This window comes from Peromyscus californicus, unplaced genomic scaffold, assembly GCF_007827085.1.
Source record: "Peromyscus californicus insignis strain IS unplaced genomic scaffold, ASM782708v3 Scaffold_4__1_contigs__length_199733344, whole genome shotgun sequence".
NCBI classification, from domain to species: domain Eukaryota; kingdom Metazoa; phylum Chordata; class Mammalia; order Rodentia; family Cricetidae; genus Peromyscus; species Peromyscus californicus.
The window spans coordinates 144,632,028-144,650,022 of record NW_026294562.1 but is presented as its reverse complement, the minus strand read 5'-3'; the positions used below and the strand labels follow the sequence as shown (position 1 = coordinate 144,650,022).

General features: G+C 41.2%; 1 protein-coding gene across 5 annotated transcripts in view; it reads right to left on the bottom strand.

Moving 5' to 3' along the window:
* The window catches only part of Gabra5 (gamma-aminobutyric acid type A receptor subunit alpha5), a 103,623-nt gene that overhangs the window by 40,534 nt on the left and 45,094 nt on the right, over window positions 1-17,995 (bottom strand). For all 5 annotated transcript variants that reach the window (XM_052762753.1, XM_052762749.1, XM_052762751.1 and 2 more), the window contains one exon: window positions 6,503-6,585. In XM_052762753.1, coding sequence (XP_052618713.1) covers window positions 6,503-6,585 — 83 coding nt within the window. The remainder of the gene's footprint in view (window positions 1-6,502; window positions 6,586-17,995) is intronic.

The following is a 17,995-nucleotide window of genomic DNA, read 5'->3' as shown; positions in this document are numbered from 1 at the left end:
TCTCTTTTCTATGGGTTCTACCAGGTTCACTTCAAAACATGATGTACATTGGGAAATAGCTCTAGCATCTGTGAACCCCAGTGGCTTCTTCTAACTGCACAAAGTCCAGTTACCAATGTGTGTCCATAATGAGGTCCTCCAGGAAAGTGTGTGGTCTTGGTTCTAATTGTCTCATTGCACTCAGTAGAGTGCTGAGAGCTTGCCGTGTCCAGTGTCTGCCCAGTCTTCCAAAACTCATATGGGACTAGCATCCTGAGGAGGTAGGCTATTAGGTCTTGAATATGCTATGTGATAGATTCCTCAAGATAGGATCTGTACCCTGATAAAACAGCTACAAAGAGATCTCTTGTTCCTTCTACTCCTTGAAGTATAGCAAAAATACAGGCTTGGATGAAGAGGAAGCAAGCCCTTCCCAGATAACATTCTGATGGCAACTGGACCTTGGCCTTCCCAGCCTCCAGAATTGTGAGGAATGAATGTCTTAATATTTTCATAAACATTAAAAATATAAATGTTGTTAGTGAACAGTGTGACTAATGACAATCTAACAGCCCAAACAGATTCAGGCCACACAAAGCATCTTTTAAGCAGTGTTTTAGTCTCCTAGAAATTGTTTCCGTTATTTTTTTGCTATGTCCTCATAGGGCAGAAAGGATAAGAGCTCTCCCTGGTGCTCTTTTTTAAAAAGACACTAATCCTCCTCCTCAAGGCTCCATCCTCCTGATATAATCCCCTCCCAAAGCCCCCCCCTAACACTATCCCTGATAAATTGGGAATTAGGTTTCCAAACATTAATGGGAGGAAGCATAATCATTCAGACCACAATGAAAGTCAAAATTAACTAGTGTGTCAGCATGATTATTTAACAAATCTGAACTTGACACACACATGTTAAGACTTCGGTATGTTTCTAGACCTCATGAATTTTGATATTCACGTCTACCAGGCTTTCTGAAATTGTGAAGCCGCTCGGCCCTGCATATCTTGAATTCAAGAGCAGGGTCAGGAATCCATACTTGGGATGCACTAAAAGCTCATAGCATGAGATGCGTAGCCCATTCCTTAATGAAAGGAGCTTCTAGTTGTAAGTTTGCAACTTTCCAGTTCTTATCTCATAATTTAAGCTGATACTTAATGCACCATTCTAAGAAGACAATGAACAAAAGTAAAAGGACCTTTCTTCCTCTTTTTCAAATAGTCTGGATTGGAACATGGCAGATGGGAGCCATGCCATTATCCCTAAGTAACTTCCTTACAGTCTAGAAAGCCTTCTCTATAAACTAGGACTAATCTCAACACTGACAGGAGAGGCAGCATTGATTGGTGGCTGGCTCCCTTCTGCTCTACACAAACCAGAGAAACCTGAGCATGTGGCTCTGCAGAAGAGAGACACACATTTGCATTCTTTTGTCTCCTAATAGCAAAGAACTGTTGAATTGGGTAATTTAAACTCATTATGCTTGCACATTTAGCTTCTGTGTGTTCACATGCATAAGTAGTATAAGTGAACAAGTTGGCTAAGCATCTATTCTTTTTTAGCAAATCTAAAAGATAAAAGACAAATAAAAACACATTTAATTGAATAGCACTTCTTCTCTTAAAATGAGTGTGTTCTGAACGCAAAGCTTATGAGCTGAGAAAAGGTAAGTTTTCTATAATTTTGTAGCTCTCAGTCAATTGTATATAAACACGTTATGTGATGGTTTGCATAATGCAGTGGTGATAATATCAGTTAATGTCAGTAAATAATCAAAACTATAATCAAATCAAATCCCTCTTCACAATATCAAGGACATTAAAGGGCACTGACAAGGCAATCTCCAATGTCTACTGAGGTCAGGAATTGCCCCTGCTTACTTTGCCCTATGTGCAATGTTCATATTATTTACTCTCCTGATGCAGGGTGAGCAGGCTCCATTAGGCATGTATGCATCTGTGAGTGTGGGAAGTGATTTCCCTGCCATTGGTCGCCTGACAAGTATGAAATAATTTTAGTGATGAAAAAAATTAGGCTGTCAAATACTTTTCTGTATCCAAAATTGCCTTTGAGTAGTCTGCCCTGCACGTCATTGCCATTAAATCTGGGATCACAGTGGCCTGAATTCATCTAGCCAGTGACCAGAGCAGTCTCTCAGTGTGGCAAAAATAGTCTTTGTGTTTTGTTTTTGATCAAATCAAAGCATGATCTTCATATATAAAGAAAAGTATAAATTTAAACTGCAGTTAATGTTCTTCTAGAGATATGAGCAATTACTGTTCCTTCAGGCATGGGACTCAGTAGTCTCAGATGACCTACCTGGGGAACTTCAGACTCAATGGCACCTCATCATAAACACTGGTGTTCACCGCCACTGGCAAGTGATTCTGAGAAATACTGGTGACAGCTCTTTATATTATTCCTCCAAAGAAATGGACACCATAATTGCAATGTAGCACTTGACGGTAAAAGCTTAAAAAAAGATGAATGATTTCCTTCCACCCAATGTTTCATTTATCATACATACTTATCTCCCTTAACCAGGCCTCCTTTTGGAAGCATAGGGTAATACATAATGAAACCCTTTGGGTCAGAAAGATTCACTTCCAGGAATGGCAGAGAGCAGAGATCAGGCAACCATAACCACGACTATTGTCTGGACCCCCATAAGAAATCACTCTTAGGGCACTGGAGGGGGACCCTGCACTGGAAGTACTGAAAGGAGCTGACACTGGAAGGAGGCTGTAAGTCAATGCTGCAAGGCAGTCCAGGCAAAATTCCTTTGTCGCCGGGCGGTGGTGGCGCACGCCTTTAATCCCAGCACTCGGGAGGCAGAGCCAGGCGGATCTCTGTGAGTTCGAGGCCAGCCTGGTCTCCAAAGCGAGTTCCAGGAAAGGCGCAAAGCTACACAGAGAAACCCTGTCTCGAAAAAAACCAAAAAAAAAAAAAAAAAAAAAAAAAAAAAAAAAAAAAAAATTCCTTTGTCCTGCTGAAGAGTCTGTGCCCTCAGAGCAGCCCAGCTGGAAGAGTCCCAGACAAAAGCTGGAAATGTGATGTGTGTAGATGCACACAGACACCCCCAGACCTCCACTTCACCAAGACTCTGAAGCCAGGAAAGGCTTAGATTGAAGCCTGAACCCTGCCAAGTAACTACATACAAATGTGTGTGTGTGTGTGTGTGTGTGTGTGTGTGTGTGTGTGTGTGTGTGTGTGTGTATAATTTAATACAGAACATATTCTCTTTTAATATAAAGGGAAAATATCATATTTACATATATAACTATCATAAATATCATATTTATATTGTAGTATAATATATGTTCAGTCTAGATTTCACAGCCCCTGCAACATAACTGATAAGAGCATGCATGCAGACCTTTCTATGTTCTTCCCCAGGGACAGGTTTCTGTTTCATCTTACATTAAGTGCTGTGAACCAGAGGAATTAGGAAACCTACAGGTAGCTAAGAACAAAGAGGGAGTTGCTAGGCCTGTGAGCACAAGTACTGCAGCTTGGGCTGGTGGCAGCCATAGCCATAGCAGCTGTAGCTGTTCCCAAAAACGCAACTCAGTTCAAGAAGGTAAACACAACAACAAATACATACACACGAAGAAGAATCCAGAAACTGGGTGAGGTAGGCCCCAGGCTCAACATGCTGACTCCTCTAGGGCTACACAGAAGACTTAGTGGGAAGTGAAAAGTCAGGCTTGATGAAGCTCACAGCTGGCCAGCACGATCCGTCCCCCACTCATCAGAGACTGAAGAGGAGAAGAGTCTAAATATCAAAAATTGGCTTCTCCTGCAGAGTGAAAGAGCTGGGTGGAGACGCCAATGATCCAACTTTTTTTTGGAGGCCTGCCTGAGGAGCAGACTTGATCTTCCTTGTCTCTGAGTCCTAAGAGAACCAAGCATACACAAGACACATTGGAGTTGCTTAAAGCAAAGCAGGTGGCTTAGACCAGCACCAAGCTTGATGAGGCTCAGAGAGTCTGGCTAGAAGTGGTGAGCATGGCAATGTCAGCAAGACTGTTGGATAGTTACAGTAAGATCTTCAAAGTCATCCAAAGGCCCATGTGTTAAAGGCTTGGTCCCTGGGATACTGTATTGGGAAGGTGCTTAAGTGAAGTACTTAAGTCATGGAGGGCAGGCCCTTGAAAGAAATTGTGGAATCCACATACTTCCTTTTCTCTTCATTCTCTGTCTTGTAACATGAGTGGTTTTTTCTGCCATGCATTACAGTAGGACATGCCATCTTGCTGCAGACCAAGGGAAAACAATGGTCACACTACAACCTTGAAAATGTGATCCCAAATACACTTTTTTGTGTTTATAAGTTGGTTATGTCAAATATTTTGTTGTAATGACAGAAAGCTGAATAATAATAAAAAAAAACTGGTGGTTTGTGTAAGGTATTCACCAATATAATTAAAGAAATAGTGAAAAATAATGAAATTAAGGAAATATATTCCAAGAATGGAACAAGATTAAAAGCAGACTCACTTATTTGCCAATGTCTTTGAAATAGGCCTTGTGTTAAGATGTTCACTGAGGTCAGAGAAGTAGAACATGTGCCAGGTAACATTTCAACAGAGACAGAAAATACAAGCATACTACACAGAAATAACAGAGCAGGACAACAACACTCGAACTGAAAAAGTAAATAAAGTGAACCAACCGCAGACTAGGTAAAGTGCAAGAAACAACTGGTGAAGTTGAAGATACACCCTTGGAAAGTGTTCCCCCAAAGGTGCAAAACCACAAAAGAATGAGCGAGAAAGACATTGAGGAGACTCATAAGACACCATCAAATGGACCAATGTGTTGAAGCTTCAGAAGACAGAAGGGCCTCTGACATATCTAGATGAGGAGAAAAAGATGCAATAACAGACCCAGGAAGCCAAAAAGATGCTCCTGCCTCTCAAAAGACAAAGAAATTCACACCAAAACACATCATAAGTAATCTATCAAAAGACAAAGGGATGTTTGAAAGCAGCAAGAACAAAGGTGACCTGAGTACACCCATGTCCAAATCTTTCATCCCATGGTGGGATGGATGGTGGCTGCATCGATTGTGGAAGCTTCAGCAGCCTGAATAATGTCATGGGTTGCTGTGGGATGTTCTGTATGGCAAATGTGTTGCTCTGATTGGTTGGCAAATAAATCACTGATTGGCCAGTGGCCAGGCAGGAAGTATAGGCAGGACAAGGAGGAGAATAAAGCTGGGAAGTGGAAGGCTGAGTCAGAGAGACACTGCCAGCCACCGCAATGAGAAACAGCATGTGAAGATGCCGGTAAGCCACGAGCCACGTGGCAAGGTATAGATTAAAAGAAATGGATTAATTTAAGCTGTAAGAACAGTTAGCAAGAAGCCTGCAACGGCCATACAGTTTGTAACCAATATAAGTCTCTGTATTTACTTGGTTGGGTCTGAGCGGCCAGGGACTGGCAGGTGAGAGAGATTTGCCCTGACCGTGGGCCAAGCAGGAAAACTTTAGCTACAATGGGTACTTGGCCAAGGGGTAGAGTATACAAAATTCAGTGCCTCCTACTTTTCAAAAAGGACAGTCCGTTTTTGAAAATGCAACTTTAAACCATCTGTTGCATGGGTCTGTAATGCCAGGGACTTTGAAAACTAAAGTGGGAGGGATACAGGGTCAAGGGTAGCCTATACAGAGAGTTCATGCAGGGCAGCCTGGGCTACTTAGTGAGACCGTGTGTCAAAATGAAAAGGAAGAAGAAAGCTAGATTTACAGCCCATGGGAAAGTACTTTCCTAGCATCTTCAGGACACTAGGATGCAGAAAGAGATGAAATGGGAAGAGTTTCAGGTCATATGAGCACAGAGGGAAAAGAGGACAGGAAGTTCAGGTCACCTCAGTTCCAACCTTCACACACAGGGAATGGGGCACCATTACATCTTTTGTCAGAGTGGCTGGAAACCAGGGATAGCCACCAAATTTGAGAAGTGCATACCTAAGGCATTTTGATTTGACTAGTTACTCAAGTAACACTGACTTATAATGTGAGTGTTCTGAATGAGTAGAGATCATGCACATGAAAGAGAAGATCACCACCCTTACCAAATAGTCTACAAGAGAGTCAGCACTGAAATGCAATTAAAAAAAAAAAAAATCAAACCCTGTCTCGAAAAACCAAAAAAAAAAAAAAAAAAAGTAAAAAAAAAAAATCACTGACTGGGTACTTGAAACTGTGAGGATTGTAACCTGAGGCATGCAAACCACAGGGAAGAGAGGCTGCTAACAATGATATGAGGAAACACTTCCACTTCAGAAGTACACATTCTAGACTGTTCTGTGTTTTCACACATTACCAGCTTACCCTGATCTATGATGGATGCTCACAGTTCCATTTCTCATATAGACCACATGTGGAGAATAATAGACACCCAGAACCTCCAGATAAACTATATCCCACCACATGCAGTCACAGACTGAGCGAAGTTCTGAATGAATGGGGAGCTGACCCCAAAGCACACCCACAATTCTTACAGGTGATAATGACTTACAACTGCCAAATTTCAGGGGACAAGCATGGGCATCCATCGGGAAGTCCTCAAGCTGCATTGGACACTCAGCAGAGATAGTCAGGCTAGAAAATAAAAAGAGATGGTTAAATGGCCTCCTCTTCCTCTCATAAATCCATTTGTTATTAAAAGTTTGATTCATATTTGTAGGAAATTGTCTAACTGTGTCCACTCAATTACATGTTTGTGCTATGAGTGTCAGTGGGAGTGAAGGGATGAACCAAAGCACTCAGGAACCCAGTAGCCTGATGTGTGTGCCTACACACACATCACTGCTCATAAAGCTATCTACAGTGCCTTTCCAATGATGAGTTACCACTTCCCACCCCTTGCTCATCATCATCTAACATGCATTCTTTGACAACGCTAAAAAGACATTTATTTTCTTAAATAGTTCACACATTCAAAAAATATAAATGTATGGCAAGTGTACAATCAAATCTTTACCAGATCCTGAGTTTTTCATTGCTTGGGTCACAAAGGAACTTGTATTGCAGTAGCAATTTTCTGGTACAACCTGATTATTATCCTTTTAATTCAAATCTAGTCTCCCACGTAAGAATGTCACTGATCACAATGCTGATGGCTGTGGCTGCTCATGCCATGACAGGCATTGTGGGAGTGCTCTGGCCACATTAACTTCCATCACGATGGTAGTATAAGGAGGTCACCACAGCTACCACAGGGTATCACAGATGGAGCAAGGGCCAGAATGTAGAGCTACTCAGTAGCAGAGTCATGAGTGGAGCTCAAGCTGATGGCCTCTGCCTACAGAGAGGCTCCTATAGCATCTAGTACCTAACCTATGACTGCAGACTCTGCTTTGTAAGATGGTATACTTACAGTACTCCACAGTGTGTGGATGCTGGAGCCCAAATATGGTGGAGTGGGCTCCCCAGAGGTTTATATGGTAGAAATCATTAGTGTGGTAATATAGAGTTGATAGAGCCTTTGAGAAGGGAGACCCAGTGGATAATGATTAAGTCATGCAGGAAACCACTTCAAGAAAAATTAATTTAATTCTTGAACAGCTCCAGTAGCTCCCTCAAGAGTAGGATGCTACAGACGCCAAGCTAGCCTCTGAATTCCTTTGGTTTCCCACCCCACCATTTTCTCCCACATATTTTCCTGCTACTGCTGTATCATCACCACGGAGACCTCACTAGAGAGCTGACACAAATGACCTAGGATTTTTCAGCTTCCACAGCAAGAGCTAAATAAATCTCTTTGCATATTACCTAGCATCAGGCATTTTGTTATACAATGAAAACAACAATACATATGCATTTATGTCTCTACAGGCAAAATTCTAAATTACACTAATAAGCTTATTTTCTGTTTCTTATGCTCTTTCTCATTATTTAAAATTAAATTAATTACATAAAATATTAAACATTTGACTTACTATGCATGTTATAATTCTATTGTTAGAGCAGAAAATAAATAGCTTATTGTTGTCCATTGCTTGTTATATTAAGTAGAGAAGTTCATGCTCAGGGGATGCAAATAAAATGCAAAAACAAGCATTTTTGCCTTTATCACTTCCTTTTGTTAAAACAGATTTGTCTGGTGTTTTAAATTGGTAGCATCAATCACAGGTGGTCACTGAATCCTGAATAGCCAGTCTAGCCATTCACTGGACAGGCAGGTTAAAAGCACACGCCTGTCAGAAGAGAAAACTCTTTGACACTGTTCTGCAGGACAATCCCAGGGAGAGAGTGAGTCACCAAGGACCATGAGTACAGGGTGACCACATATACTACCAGTTCTCATTCTCAGGTTCAGATGTAGAGATGGCTTTGAAGATGACACTCTGCACACACTCATAGAGCAGAGGATATACATAAAACCACAAAAGTTCATGTAGGTCTCATTCACTTAACATTTCATCTGGTATATGTCATCTGGAGTTTTTCCATGTGTGTACACGTTGCTTTCTGATCTTGGTACAATAATGCACCTTTCTACACACTTGAGTAGAACTATCTCCCACATCACTAATCCCTCTCACAGTCATGACTTTGAGAGACTAATCTTTTTTTAAAAAAAAAATATTTATTTAACATATGAATGACTTGTCTTCAGGGATACCAGAAGAATGAATCAGATCCCATCATAGATGGTTGTGAGCATGTGGTTACTGGGAATTGAACTCAGGACCTCTGGAAGAGCAGCCAGTGCTCTTAACCGCTGAGACATCTCTCCAGCCCTGAGAGACTAATCTTAAAACTCTAATATGTGTATGATGTGCATGTCTGCCAGCATAGCTAATAACCAACAGACTGTTCCTAAACTTTACAAAATTATTTTATAGGAATGCTAACTGACATGATAGTTTTCAGCTACAAACTATGAAAGGGGGATATTGTCAAAGACTGTGGAATGGCAATGTACACAGAGATTAATTTACCAGAATTAGGAAAATAAGGACTTAAAAAGCACAGACATTGAGAACAGTATCAAATGATCATAAAGCTACTGTCTATGGCTGTTAGTAAACTTAGGAAATGTATCAGAGAAAGCAACAATGAAAAGAGAGACTCAATATGGAACTAGAAGCCACAGTAACAGCAGCAAGCAACATGTAACAATGATCACAGAAAAGGAGAGGACTGTGGGAGTTTTGTGACTCTGGGCTTCCACTCTGCCCAGAGTGGAACACTGGGAGCAGTGAGAGGGGAGAGGGTGGTTCAGGTGAGCCAGCTACAGCACAAAAGACTTCAACTAACACACCCAGCTCTATGTCACTCTTTAACGACATGCATGATATGAATGACAACTTCACGGCCCCCTTTCCCTTTCCACAAGGGCACATCTGGAGGTGATGCCAATGGCAGAGTCCTCTCTCTGGCCATTTACAAGTCAAAGAGCTCTCTGAACTGGTTCTTAATCCAGCAAACACTCAGCTTCCCATTGGTGTGCAGGCCTCCTGGAAGCTGAGTCCTCAACTTAGTCTCAGACATGGTGAATATTGCAGTCCCATTCCCCATTCCTCTGTTGTAGGGGAATTGCCCCCACTTTATCCCCAGGGTACTCTTGAGGAGTGAGGCATAAGAGATATTAGATAGAAGGATACAGGGGAGAGAAACAGATAGAAACACAGGATAGCCTTGGGAGGGCCTGGATCAATATCCACCGGCCCCTCCTATGTTTTCTAAAGGATCTTTTATAGGAATGCCAATGGGTGGAGCAAAAGACCTTCTGCTAGCACAGCCAAGTGCAGATCCTTCCAATTACCTGGTAACCATACACATAGTCAAGCAATCCTCTAATGCAGCCATGCTGGGTAAAAGCAAACTCAGATGTCACTAGGAAACCTTTGTGGGCCTCCACACTCTGTTCTGGTTTTGTTTTGTTCATATGGCCATGGTGGGTCTAGAACTTAGAATCTCTGTAGTTTGGCTCCAATTGTCAAAATAGATCCCATAGAATGAAGATTCAGAGCTTGGGCACTCTGTCCATCCCTGGTATATTTCTTCTTTGCTGCTGGCCAAGCTCAGGCATAAAGGAGGACCAGAGTGCTCTGGCTGCCTTTGTGGGGTTCACTGTAGATGCTTGTCCCCAGGAGTTGTCCACCTGCAGAAAATCACTGTACTAGCACAGTTTAAAGTAGATTTTGGCAAGAGATGCTCAACAGGAATCTTCCTTTAGCATATTGTGAGAATGGAAATGTCACATATATACTGCAGGGGGCAGAGGGAAGTGAAAAATGTGCAGAGACCAGTAGACAGGATGTAGTTAGATATGTTTTAAAGACTCTGTAAAAAATGGTTCTAGCAAACCTACATACAACAGTGGTTTGTATAATATAACTAGCATCTTAGTAATTACTCATACCTTATTTGTATAAACTGCCTTATAATCAGTCTGAAGTCTCAGGATAGCTACTTTACCATGGTCTCTGCCTGCTAACAGGCAGCAATTGTTCAAATGAATCCCTTAAGAACAAATGCAATACATTTATATTTCTGCTATTTTTACACATTGAACAAATAGCCTGAGTTTTTCTAGATAGAGGTACTCTTCTTATCTGAGCTTGTGGACACAGAAGAGAATACACTGAAAGGTAACTAACCTCCACATGGAATTCAGCTCAGACCTTCTAATGGAGGGGCTGACTGTCATAGACCAAAGGAGCCAGCTAAGTGACCCATACAAAGTCTTAACGTTTTTAGCTACAGTAAATGAAACTCAAAGGGTTCAGAATCCTGCCTCTGGCAGAAATTCGTTGAATTACTGGAAGATACAGGCACATGGTATTTTCCAAAGGTCCAATTTCTATCTTACTTCTAAATTCTGCTAAGGCAATTCAAGCATTAACAAATGGGACATGATGTCTGCACAACAACTTAATTTTAAGAGAAGGAAAATAGCACTTTGCAAGTGAAGATCATTGTTCCCTATTGGTTTTTATGTCACAATTGGGAGCTTAGGACCCCAAATTCACTAATTTGGGTTCCTGTTTGGCCAAAGGGTCACTCACATGTAAAAGGTACTTTAGTCTAGGCAACCTGGTCCCAGAGAGTAGCTTTATTTTTTTTTTTTGAGACAGGGTTTCTCTGTGTAGTTTTGGTGCCTGCCCTAGATGTCGCTCTGTAGACTAGGCTTGCATAAAACTCACAGAGATCTGCCTGCCTCTGCCTCCGGAGTGCTGGGATTAAAGGCATGCACCACCACTGCCCGGCCCCAGAGTAGCTTTATCCATTAGCTGTGTGATATTTGTAAAAATGCCTAACTTCTTTAGTCCACTCTTCCCATTTGGAAAAGAAAGATAACAGTTGATTTTTATAATCTGAAAAACATAGGTATAAAACAAAGGGTTAAACAAGATAGGAACTTCAATGACAATAAGGTGACTGAAAATTGAAGACTTTCCTGTTTCCATGGAAATGCTGCAGCAGAAGATGTGCAGAGAAGAGGCAGGCAGCACTGTAAACATCAAGAAAATGCACAGCTCTCCCAAACCTAGGACTACTTGCCTCATATGACATAAGGGTTGTTGCAGATATAATTAACTTAACGTTCTCAGGGTAGTGAGATCACCCTACATTGTCCAAGTGGACCAGTCTCATCCCATGGATCCTTTCAGGTGGAATGAAAGAGTGGGAGTCTCCGGGGGAGATGCCGAGACAGAATCAGATGTGAGTATGAGACCGAGAGCTCAGAAATGCAGGGGTCTTCCTGGAACTAGATGAGACAAGATTATCCTCTGGAGCTCCCAGAATCAATGCAACTGGCCAACACTTTGATTTTAGCCTCATGAGACTTTGTGGCTCCTGACCTCCTGAACTATAAGTCAATAGAATTTGTTGTGTTTTAAGCAAATACATTTGTGATGATTTGTAGGAAACAGATACAAATTTGGTACCCAGAGAAGATGTATTACTTTAACAATGTCCTGGAAATATGGAAATGGCTTTAGTAATGGGCTGACAGGAAAAGACTAGGTTTCCTGGGATGGATAGACTATGAATAACTAATGACTCTGCAGTGGTGTGTGGATTGAGAATAGTCCCCATAGATTCATGTTTGAACACTTGATCCCCAGTTGGTGGAACTGTTTAAGAAAGATGAGAGGGTATGGTCTTGGCAGAGGAGGTGTGTTACTAGGTGTGGGCTTTGCAGTTTCAATGGCCCATGCCATTCCCAGTTAGCTATCTCTGTCTCCTGTTAGTGAATCAGATGTAAGCTTTGAGCTACTGATCCAGAACCATGCCTGCCTGCCTGCTGTCATGATGGTCATGGCCTCACTTTTTGAAGCTGTAAGCTGCAAATAAACTTTTATATGTTGCTTTAGTCATGTAATTGAAAAGTAACTAAGACAAGTGGTGAGAAGCAGGTGGAGAACTGTCAATGGCCACTGTTGGTAGAAATAGGATAGCTAAGTGCCATTTGACAGATTCTGAAGCAAATATAGAGCTACTGGAAACTGAGAAAGCAGATCCTGTTGTATGGTGGCAGAGCACACAGGTGAATAATATCTACAGTAACAGGGAAGCAGAATTTTTACAGGATGTATTAAGCTAAATAACATCTCCCACGGTAATCCTAATTCCCTCTGCATGTAAATATTCCCATGAAAGGGTCTTTGTGGATGTGAATAGGCTGTCTTGAGATGGATAGGCCATCAAGGTGGACCCCAAGTCATCACAGGAGTTCTTGAGAGAGAGGTGAGAGATGAGACCATTCAGAAGAGCACACATGAAAATAGAAGAATGTGAGTCACTATACTGTTAGCTTGAAGACTCAGGCAAGGGCCCTGGGAAAGAAATGCAAAAGACACAGCTCTGAAAAATGATAGCAGTGCTTCCCTGAGCTTCCAGAGGGAGTATGGTCCTGCCAACATCTTCACTTTGTGTCAGTGAAACCAATTTTTGATTTATGGTTTCTAAAATCTTAAGAAAACGAACTTGTACTGAGTTAAGTATCTAAGCTTCTGGCAATTTGTTACAACATCACTGAATATGAGTACTGTGATGAAATTGGGTACTCATCATCTGGAATAAGTTGCTTCATTTCTTCCTACTTCTCATCGTAAATCATGAGGAGAAAAGAGATGGAGGGAAAATTGCTAACAATGAAGCTACATTTGATGACATTGACACTTTTATCTCATCTCTGCTATAACTAGTATATTCCTTACCAGGAATGCACAAGCTAAAAACAAAAGTTGTGATTGGACACCATTTGGCAAGAGCCTCCAAATGATCAAAATAAAGGAGTAGAGATCAGAGACCAATGACTTAGAACAAATGGGAGTAAAAGATGGGGTATACAAATGGCTTCAGTCCTAAGCCTCCTAACCGTATGTTTCCACACAGAGCAGAGGGAGTATTTAAAGTATGAGGGACTTGGGCCTTTTGACATAGGAATTGTATTATCTGGGTGGGTTCAGTACCATCAATTAAAAGTTTTCTAATAGGAAGGGGCCAAAGTATTAGTGTCAGAAAGTGAAGCACAGTGATGCAAGAAGAGGTTGGAATGCATTCATGAATTCACTTCATGAATGTCAAGGCATGCATGAAGCTAAACTGAAAAAAAAAATGTAGGGGAAATGCAAACAGAAAGCAAATTTGCCAAGTAGCCCAACATTGGCACTGGAAACCTTACTTCTGACTCTGGCCTCCAGTGCTGTGAGATCATAAGATCATGTAAAAATATCACCAAATTTGAGGTAACTTGTTAAAGCAGAATAGGGGCATACCAAAGTGCTTGCCATGGAATAAAACTTCAGTGATATTAGTAAAGGAATGGCCAGTTGAACTGTTAGGCTGCAGCCCCTGGTGTTTTCTTATGCTGGGAGCTCAAACATAGCACTCATGTGGGGCAAGCATTCTAGCCCAGAGTCCTCAGTACAATGGAGAACTCAGATCCTGGTAATAAGCAGACACCTTGAACAGTAACTGACATGCATACCAGCAGCAACTGTGAAGGGGGCAGATGACCCACCCATACAAATGCTACTGTGTCTCTCAAGGAATACAGGTGATATTTGGGGACATTTTAAATCTTCAATGAATATCTAATGATTGCTGCCATGGAAAAGAAGTAAGTTATTTTGGTAATAATAATCTTCTAGCCGTAGTAGTCCTTATAAAGATGAGCCAAATGTACAGATAACTTTTTAGTCACCAGAATGCTACCTGTCTGAACACTAGCAGGATTTGGAGATGCAGAAGATAGGATGTATCACACCCACAGAAGGCTTGAACATTCCAGGTAGCAGGATACATCTGATCTCAGCTGGAAATGCTGGTGTGTGTGAACATGTCCCTCACGGAGTCCTGACACCAGGACAAAGATTACCCTCCAGTTCTGGTACCTGGGGCCAACAGATCCACATGTTTCCACACGTGTATATTGGCTTTTATTACATCTTTCCCATGCATTGCCTCATTGTTATGGACAAGATGGATAGAAATGCAAAATTTTTCTTCTCTCAGCTTTGGCCAAAATTCTAAACTTTTCCTTCTGTTTTTCTATACATCAGATATCATGCTCTCTTAATGCTGGAGTGTATTCATTTTCAGAAGCAGACCATGGCAGGGGTTCCAGTAACACAGAGATTGCAACTCTCTCTCTTCGTGTGCATGTGTGTGTGTGTGTGTGCGAGCGTGCGCGCGCGCGCGTTCCAGAAACACCCACCTTCCATAAGCCTGGTCTAATGCAAAATCAGGAGAAACTCAGCATCCCTGTACTGCTGCACTCAGGAGGAAGAAAACCTGAAAAAACTCCTTAAAAAGCAGAACACACAAATGCACAGGTTTCTCCTGAACAAACCACTAATGCAGTGTGCTATGGATATTGGTTCTGCAAATATTCTTGGAAATGTAATTGTAGTTTACGTTAGTGTGTTGGAGGTAGATATCTTCAAAAGCTCAACAGCAATACAAAACTGAACTGTATTGCATATGAAGACTGGTAGGTCAGGAGTATATGCTGAAGCCTGAAAGTCACAGCCAGCTGGCTCAGCTCCCCACTTGTCACATGAATTGTTCCCATTTAATGATTATCGTAGAGACACTGTAGCTCTGTTTGAGCTAGCCCTAAACTGCAGACTGAGGTCCTTCCAGATGTCGGCCAATGTCATGTCCTCATTAACCAGATTTAGAACTAACCATGTCCCACCCACACTTGCAGAAGGGCAAGGGATCAGAACTAGAAGAATAACATGCACACTAACCTACTTTACACACACTAAAATCTGAATTCAGTGAAAAGCAAGTTTTGAAAAAAAAACTCTTCAATTGTTATTGGGAATTTAAAATTCTCCCATTTTTAAATTCTTACATTAAACAATTCATGCTTTCACTTGTACAATTGCAGAATTCCACCCTTTAAAAGTACGATATACAGACATGGTGGTACAAATGGGTAATTCCAACACTTTAGAGACTGAGGCAGGAGGGTTGGGAGGTCATTCCTACCCTGGGCTTAAACAGCAAGATCTTGTCTCAAAATCTTTCTTTTCCTCCCAAACACTTACTATTGATATAGCATAACTTTGCGTCCTTTTTAGAGATGAATGACACAAATCCTACAATCTACTTCAAGTTTGAATTACAGAGTTCTTGGGCTGTTCTAAGGATAAGGGACTCATTTTGTATGCTTGTGCATAACAGGAATGTACGTGAGTCCAACCGCCAGAATTACACTGTGCTAAAAATGCCCATGGAGCTGTGCACAACTTATTTGTATTTTTGTTCCTCTTCAGCTGTTGGGGAGAAGATGTCAGCAATTCTTGTTTATGTTGGGAAAACCAGCATCCATGTCATCCTCTCAAAAAGCCGGTGTGGTGCTTAACCAAGGGGGACAGGACCACTGTGGGTCTATTTCAATTGATGACTTCCTTTTGTTAAAAAATTTTCTCCAGAAGGCATTTTAATAATGAATGAAGGAGTAGAAATATTTAATTTTATGTGTATTATACACCCAGCAATAAATATACCATAATAGATAAAATATGGGGAAATAAACATAAGCATAAACAGTAAATAATTTTTGCAAAATAGACAGCACACAAATGTGCAAATGAGCTCCTTTCTATAGGGCAAAGTCAAAGTTCAGCTTAGGAAAGTGTGTCTCTCTAAGCACAGAGCACAGACAACCAAAAGCACCACCCAGAGGAGGGGCAAGATTCCACTACTCACAAATCTGGAGCCCAAATCCCTGTGGAAATTACAAAGCTTACTACTCAGAATGTTCAAAAGGCCCCAATAACAAATGAGGAGTACTATGTGTGACAAATAATAGTTGTTCTTTAAACTCTAGGGAAGGAGCTGAAGATATGACTCAGCAGTTAAGAGCATTTACTGTTCCTACAGAAGACCTGGGTTTAGTTCCCAAGCCACTTGGAGACTCACAACTACCTGACACCCTCTTCTGATATTCTGCATACATGTGCACCATGCACTTATGTTCACTCCAGCATGCACACATACACATAAAATAAAAACTGAATAAACTTTACGGAAGAAGATGGTACCAACAAAGCCTACACATTCAGGATTCCAACAGTCTGTCCATTCATAAAGACAATGGCTTAGCAAAATTTACCAATATGACTTTCTAAAAAAATGCTCTAATCTATTAAGAACCCTACAACCCATGGTGAGATTGCTTAATGAATTAAAAAGCACTCAAACCTCAGTAACCAAGACCTGTGGCCTCTAAACAGTTCCTGACCCCACCCTGTTCTTCAACTCTGCTATAGTAGCGGCCACATTCCTGGTGCAGATGACTGGTAACACAAACAATGTGTCCTGTATTCTCAAAGAATGTTGGTGCCATGCTTTGCTCTGTTAAAGGCTTCCTGGGTGACTAGTTCAAGAGCTGCCTTTGTTTTATCTGCCCTAGTGATATCCTGAGCTGAGGCATTTTCCTGGGCAGTGCTTATTTATTTGCACATGTTTGCCCCAGGCACAGGAGCTAGGGTGAGTGGGCAGTCAGCAGACAAACAGAAAACTTGGAAAGTAGAAGAATGGAAAGCTCTCTAAGAGGCAAGGACCATAGAGTGCTCTAATATTCTGGAATTTATGGGACATCATGCATGTCAAGGACTAGACACAAGTAAAGGAGGAAGGCAAGAAAACGGTCATCCAAGATGTATAAAGAATTCACAGCTTAACACTGAATAAAATTAATTTTAAAATGAATTAAAAGAGCTTTCAATATACCTCACCAAGAAATACCATGGTGCCAAACAAGCATAAGATGCTCCCAATGACATCTTATTGTGGAAAAGCAAAGTAAAACAATGAGATAACATCGCAGCTATTAAGATGACCAGAATCCACAGTATCTGTGGTACCAAATGCTGGGCAGGATCTGAGGAAGCAGGAGCTCTCATTCATCAATGCTGTGTACACAAAATGCTCCCAACTGTTTCAAAGACAGCTTGGCAGCATTTACAGAACTAAACAAACTTACCATACGACCCAGAGTTGAACTACTTGGTCTTTATCTGAAAATTCATGTCTATACAAATATCCCCAGGAACATTTACAGATGTACTCCTAATCACCATAAACTAATTGCTAATTGTAAGCAACAAAGATATCCTTCCATATGTGAATGGTTAAACTGTACCCAGACATCATGGTGAAATATTATTCAGTGCTATAAAGAAATGAGCTTTCATATCACAAAATATACATGGAAAAAACTCAAGTTCACATTGCTAAGTAGAATAAGCCCATTGGAAACCCTATATCCATAAATTCCAACTGCTTGGCACTCTCAGAAAAGACAGATATCCATGTTTTATGACTCAAATGTGTGATATCTTCAGCAATAGAACATTGAGAAATCAGTCAGGACTGATATGGAAGCTTCAACCCCTTGGCTAGTTGTCACAGTACTAGACGGTGCTATGCATACTATCGAGGAAGAAAAGGAATCACCTGTCTTACCCAGATGTGAGCCCTGTGAGCTAAAATAACAACTAACCATTGCACCATACCCACTGGTGCAATG